Source organism: Cucurbita pepo, chromosome 10 (genome assembly GCF_057944985.1).
Source record: "Cucurbita pepo subsp. pepo isolate OVF chromosome 10, ASM5794498v1, whole genome shotgun sequence".
Classification (NCBI taxonomy): Eukaryota; Viridiplantae; Streptophyta; class Magnoliopsida; order Cucurbitales; family Cucurbitaceae; genus Cucurbita; species Cucurbita pepo.
In genome coordinates, this window is record NC_141807.1 from 2,302,323 (window position 1) to 2,309,264 (window position 6,942).

The window sequence follows — 6,942 nt, forward strand, 5'->3', positions numbered from 1 at the left end:
CCCAATTCTGCTCCATATTTGTAAATCAGGGCCCAATCTCTCTAAAAATTGGGCCTGGAATCAACGTTAAACCCAATTTTACTTGGGCTTTAATCATTTAGATACCCAATTTTTAGAGAGATTGGGCCCTGATTTAACGTCCTACCCACAACCCACTCTGACTTTCGTTAAATTACATTTCCACCCATCAAATTCTCCACTCCATTTTAAATGGAGTGAAATCCTTATTTATTCATTTAATATACTTTTTTTTATTTATTATTACACTCTTGTATTTATAAATTTTCTACAAATATTATAAAATTGAGCCACCTTCTATAAACAATGATATTTAATATTTACTTTTTTTATTTATTTTAAATATTAACGTTATAATACTTAAATAAATTAAAAGTACATAATGAATCGAAATCACATCTAAATAAGGAGGATCATAATAATATGATGATTAATAAAAAAAATTAAGTTATTTTAAAATAATGTATTTATTATTTTAGAGTTAAATGGAAGATTGATTGGTAATAAAACAAATGAAAGAACAAAAAATACCTTTTTATTGTATTTGGAAGATCATTGGGGAAGAAGTGTTAGTTATTGGTATTTATAATATATATATATAGAGAGAGAGAGAGAATTAAATAATAAATTTATTGAGAATAAAGCACGTGGATATGCTTCAGAGACAAGGATCAGCAACTTGCACATAATTAACGTTGGTCAAGTCAATGTCACGTTGAATCGTATATTCATTGTCCCCTTTCTTCATTATTAATATTATTATTATATGTTATTTGCTCAAGTCACAAAATCCTAGGAATTCACTATTAAATAACATTTTATTCACAGGGGTTTGTTTAACTATAAATAAATAAATATTTTAGTATAGCTATAATGTAGCTAAGTAATAAAAATAACTTTAAATTATACCTTTTCTTTAAAAAAATATTTATAAAAGCTTTTAATAATATTTTTAAAAATCTAAAACAATACCTTTAATTTTTTTTTTTTAAATAAAAAATATTATTACAATTAATCAAAAATACTTTTAGGCTTTTTTAGAAAAATAAAAATACCCTCCTCGCTCCTAGAAGTATTTTTAAATATTTTTTACTTTTCAAATGTTGATTTTAATTAAGATTTTAAACGTACTTAAATGTTTAAAATATTAATTTCTTACTTTAAAATAATTAAATAAAATTATTAGAAACTTTAACTAATAATTAATCTATAATTTGGTGCAGAGATACATGCATGTTTTTCGATTTTTTATTCGTTTTTTTTTTGTGAGGAATCTAATTATTTTACAAGTAGTTAATGATTCTATTTTATCATTTTATTAAAATTATGAGTACGAAAATTCAAATTTAATAAAATTTTACTTCTTAATTAGGAAAGAATTTTGTTGAATATATGTCTACTTTATTTAACGATTAATATTTAATACTATTTCAAAGAATATTGTTGTACGTGAAACTACTAATTTGCCCTTACCCACAAATATATACAGCTGTCTTCTGACTACTCTATCAATTCTTCCTAATCTGCCTAAGATTAATTAACTCCTACTTAAATACTTTTTAATTAAGTTAATAAATTGATATTCTTGGAAATGGCATTTTTCTCCATGCTAACATTATCATCCTTATAAATTTTCTAATTTTAATAAAGAAAACCTCATATCATTAATGACGAGAACAACACAGGACATTATAGCGTAATCTTAAAGTCACGTTGGTCAAATTGATATGAGACTTTAAAGTTTGTACTAATGTAGATGCTTGTGGTTCCTAACATGATATTTAAAGTAACTCGAGTATTGAATAAAAAGTTTATTTCGTTCGAGGGCTGTGTCTCGGTTAAGGGAATAAAAATACGAGTGGCAAGTTGAGGTCCATCAATGGTCCTCACTATCTGTTCCCCCACTACGTTATGAAGCATTTGTGTCCAAAAAATGATGTATGGAGGCCAAAATTGAAGGGCTGGACCTTAAAACAGCAACCAAATGGACCATTTAATATTTAATCAATCAATTATGTCCTTTCACTTTCCTCACTTCTTCCAATATTCTCCTTTGCCCATGCCTTCTTTATCCATTCCACATTAATCAAAATAATATATATTTTTTTTTATCCTTTTAAAATAAAAATATGGCATAAATAAATGATTTATTTAGACATTCAATTTTTTTTTTTTCATTATTTCAACCTAAATAATAATAATAAAAGAAACATTCTTTCAATCATATTATTTTCTCGAATATTTAATATTATATAGTTTAGATCTAAATTATACCGATTATAATAATGGTATAATTATTTATCAAATAATAGCCATGATATATACTGAAAACTATATATATATATTCTATAAGCAAAGGGTAAAATTGTAAATTCATCTCAGAAAACCGACATAAAAATGTAAACTATTATGAAAAATAAATGAAAAAAAGACTAATTTATTTCTATCGTTTTATTTTTGGAAGTGCTATAATCTTAACTGCTATTTTAAACAATAAACAAAGATCCAAAAGTCTAATTTGTTGTTTACCTGAAAAAAAAGAAAAAAAAAAAAAGAAACTAACCAAAATATCTAAACGAACCAGTTCCTATTTCCCCAATATTTACACAATAAACCCACCGATTTACCAAAAACGACCTACTCAGGAATCGCCGTCAAATTCGCCGCGAATTTTTTTCTTCCACGGCCGGCGACTACTCGCTTGCGACTCTTGAGTTCCTTAGCTTTGAAAACCACCGGAGACACTGATCTCCGGCGGTTGCCATATTTGTCTCCTGCGCCACGTTTCATGAGTGCAGCGCTGGCCTTGACGGCCAATGCGGCCATTTCCTGGGCCTGAAGCGGCTGCTTCAGCCTACTCAATGGCAGTGCAAAATAGAGCTGTCCGAGTTGAAGCTCTTCGTCGTCGCCAATGGCTAACAAGGCGTCATCGAAATCCATATCGTCGGAGTTGCATATAAAGCACGACGGATTCTTTTGAAGAACGTACGAAACCTTGATTGGATAAGAAAATTCCTGCAAGCTTCCGTCGTGAAGGATCAGTCTGGCGGTGGCCACTGAAGTAGATTCCGATGAACTGCAAATACCCATTAACGGCGGCGCGTCACGGCGGAGAGAGGAGACTGCGACAACCAGGGGATTTGGAGGCGCTAGGGATTTGGGAACGCTGATTGTTATTTATACAGGGAAAGTGGGGCTCACGGTTTTTAAACTGCGTGCACCACGTAGGACTGGTCAAACAGTAATGTGGGCCCCCGTTTTTTTTTTTTTTTTTTGTTTTTAATTAATAGTGGGGACTGCCAGGCTGGGAGTTGGTCGAGACAGGTTGGATGGGATTTGCATTGTGTACTTCCAATAATGACCCTACTCATTATATTTATTACCTAACCGATGTCAATTATTCATTTTTTCGCCGTAAAAAATCAACGTTTTGGTTAAAAAGGTAACGGTTAAAATTCTATTTTTAGTCTAGATTTATTTTAATTATTATTGGTTCAGTTGTGCAGAATAAGAATTTTGTTTTTAGTTTTCGAAGTCTAAAAATGTCATTTCACATCCATTATTTTTTTATTTTGAAATATTTTTAAATGATATTTGAATATACTTGACCTGACTGACGTGGAATTTTTAATTGATTTGGTTAAATATAATATTTTTTATCTTCGCATTTCCACTTTCCCTTCCATCTCCGGCCAGACAGACCACGACTAGCCAGGACCAACCGTGCCGCCGCCGCAATGCTATATCCGCCGCCGCAGAGCCTTCAAAGAAGGTACACATATACGAGTTCCGGTGGCGTGGGTGTTGGTCGATCTGAGTATTCGCCGTAGAAAAGTTAAGGGGTTCACTTTATTTGATTAAAGAAGGCGTAGTTTGGGGGAGGGGGGTGTCCCACAAAAGGGCAGTGACCACCGTCGGAGTCGAATACAAAGTACCTAATAATAAAGACATTCCCATACGTTGTGGAGTTTAATGAACATTTTAAGGACAGCACTGTCCCATTTTCCTGAGTTTTCTTTGTCTCTGATTAATCTTAATCTAATCTAATCTAATCTAATTCATCATTTAATTTCCACATGCCTCCCTTTCATTATTAGTTTGCTTTTTAAATCTCATCCATTTTCAATATTTGATATTTTATTGGTTCTATTTAATTATTTGATCTTATTTTTATACAAAATTTCATTTGTAATGAATATTTATTATAATCGATCTCTTTTATTTGATTATCATAATAACCTATCTATCTTCTTCTGATTATGTGTGAGATCACACGTGGGTTAGAGAAGAAAATAAAACATCTCTTATACAAAGATGTGAAAATCTCTCACTATTAAACGCGTTTTAAAATCAAAATCGTGAGACTAACAGTGATACATAATTGGTCAGAGCAAAGCTAACAAGTATCTAGGACAATAACATAAATAATTTATCAGAACACTTATGATTATTGGATTAATTTTTTTTTTTTACAACTATCCAATCCAATTTTGAAGAATTGGACAAATTTATGCAACAGAGTGAATAAGAAAATCAGAACCTATAATTCACAGTTTTTTTTTTTTTTTTTTTTTTTCATATACAGTTCTTAAAAAATGAGTTTAAGAAGAAAAACTCTATAAAGATGGAAGAAGCCAGAGATTGAAGAGTGAAGAAACAAGAGAAAGAAACCAAGACAAGAATGCCATTACTGCAGAAAGCCGATATCTATTGCAAAGCTTTGCTGAGCAATACGAAATCCCGGCTTCGAGCAAGATATCGGCGACACTGGCTGTCGAGCAAGCAGCACCCAAAGACAGAAATGATAGAACCTATGACATAACATACAAAGTGTGTTAAATGTTTTTCCCTTCATTTTGATATCAGAAGGAGAAACAACAAAGAACAAAGATGTTATATTTTGTTTCCTAGACGATATTTCCCGTACCCAATCTCCGGTGACGATGATCGACGTTACTCGTGTTTGAGGAGGTAAATGCCTAACAAAAACAGAATAGCCATCTACTACTGCCAATGTCAAACTCCAAGGAACCATCAAACCCATGACTGTCACCAGATAGCTGGGGGAATCAACATGAGCAATCACAAAGTTTCCTTCAGATTTTGAATCTTCGTATATTTTTCGCAGGTGTATGTATGTATGATCAGGGAAAAAAGAAACAAAAACAACAGAAAATTAGCTCACGTTTTCATCATTTATGCTCTCCTGGATGAGCATCTTTCAGAACTCCTCCCTCCTAAGATGCAATTCTAATTAACTCTCCAAACATATTAAACTTTATGTTCAAACAGTTGCATCCAGTCATAAGAACACCTAAGAAGTGGATGCAAACAAGAAATTTTCTCCAAACAACTTGCAAACAAGAATTCTCGACCATGTTCATCTATCTATATCAGAAAACTTTGTTTGATCAGAGAAATATTCCATTGCAGTTCATCATATTACAAACATTCAAACCATTCTGTAAATTGTAACCTATCTAGTTTGAAATGATTTCAGTAGTATAATAGCACACCCCGGATCCGCTAATCCTTGTTTAAATACATATTACCCTGTCAAAGATAGCCAGGGAAAAGAAATGCTACATAAAATGGATGAACAATCTAATATTCACACCCACTTGGGTTATTTCTTAAATAGGTTGCCACTATCAGTTGAGAAGAATCTAAATTCATAACTTGTTGGGAAAACGCATGATTCTTTGATCAATATCCAAGACAGAATTTCTGTAGGCAGTAATCAAACATTTGATACACTAATTTACAAAATGCATACATTGAAATTCAAGTTAGGCTATGAAGCTAACACACTTGCTACTTACAAGAACAAAAAGTTGTTACAAGATTAAGCCGATTTTAAGGACTATTAATTAATCAAGTCGTGATCAGAAAACCAGAACAAAAACAACCAAATAGGAGAAAGTAGGAAGAAAGAAATTGTGATTACCAGAAAGCCGTGTAGCTATAGAACTCGATTTCGAGACACATGAAGACGAGGGAAGCCGAGGCAAAGATCGCCTGACCAAGACGGAGTGCCAAGCTTGCGCTTGTGCCCAATGCCCCCGGAAGCTCTTCCATTTTCCTCTGCAACTATTCTACGCCACAGCCACACTCCTCGATCGTAAAACCATCACTCAGAAATGGTGGGGACTAACAAAATCTGTACTGAAATTGGGTTTGAAGACCTTGAAATCGAGAAACGGAATTGGGTTCGGTGGGTTTGTTTGTCGGGCTGGGAAAAGAAAATGGATTCTCGGAAGATGAAAGATCGGGAAGGGTATGGAAATGGGTACGCTGCTGCACCCTGATCTTGTTCATCCAGATTAGCCGGCTTTCTGATTTCGATTTTAGAGGAGCTTTGATTGTAAATTTGTAATTTATAATTGGAAATTAATTGTATAAATTTTAATATATGACGAGTTTTTTAAACATCTTTATTTATTTATTTATTTATTTATTAGGGAGGGATGGAAAAGGAAAATAAAGAACAAAGAAAAAACCGTCAAATCAAATCTGTGGAGTCCAAAAATCCAGAAATTAATTTATCATATTTTATTTCAAAGTTTTGATCAAATATTATAAAAGGTATATTATTTTTAGATTGGTTGAGTATTATTTTTTTCAAGTATAAATTTAACTATTAATACCACATTTTTAAATTTAGAGATAATATATAAAACGTGGGTAGATAATATATAAAACGTGGGTAGACAGTTTTCGTCTCTATGTTGATAGTAAGATTTTTTTGAACTGTTTATTATATAGAAGTAAGAGGTGTTAATGCTCCTTTTAAAATTTCATAGGCACCTTTTAAAATATAATATTAACACTAAGAGTATTTTTTAATTTTTTTTTTTTTTTAATTGAAAGGTATTAATAAATTTTTTTTAAACATGGTTAAAAATTTAAGGATATTTTTGAATT

At 31.8% G+C, this 6,942-nt stretch overlaps 2 protein-coding genes across 2 annotated transcripts; both read right to left on the reverse strand.

Annotated features, from left to right (window-relative positions):
* Positions 1–2,435: 2,435 nt before the first annotated feature.
* Positions 2,436–3,123, reverse strand: LOC111804401 (uncharacterized). The gene has a single exon (XM_023689196.2). The coding sequence runs from the start codon at positions 3,106–3,108 to the stop codon at positions 2,656–2,658; it is 453 nt and encodes a 150-aa protein (XP_023544964.1). The 5' UTR covers positions 3,109–3,123; the 3' UTR covers positions 2,436–2,655.
* A 1,349-nt stretch (positions 3,124–4,472) lies between these two features.
* On the reverse strand, positions 4,473–6,391 carry LOC111804402 (CASP-like protein ARALYDRAFT_485429). The gene is made up of 3 exons (XM_023689197.2): positions 5,966–6,391; positions 4,946–5,078; positions 4,473–4,829 (listed from the first exon to the last, which is right to left on the reverse strand). Exons 1-3 carry the CDS (start codon positions 6,094–6,096, stop codon positions 4,635–4,637), a joined length of 459 nt encoding a protein of 152 aa, XP_023544965.1. The 5' UTR covers positions 6,097–6,391; the 3' UTR covers positions 4,473–4,634.
* Positions 6,392–6,942: the final 551 nt, after the last annotated feature.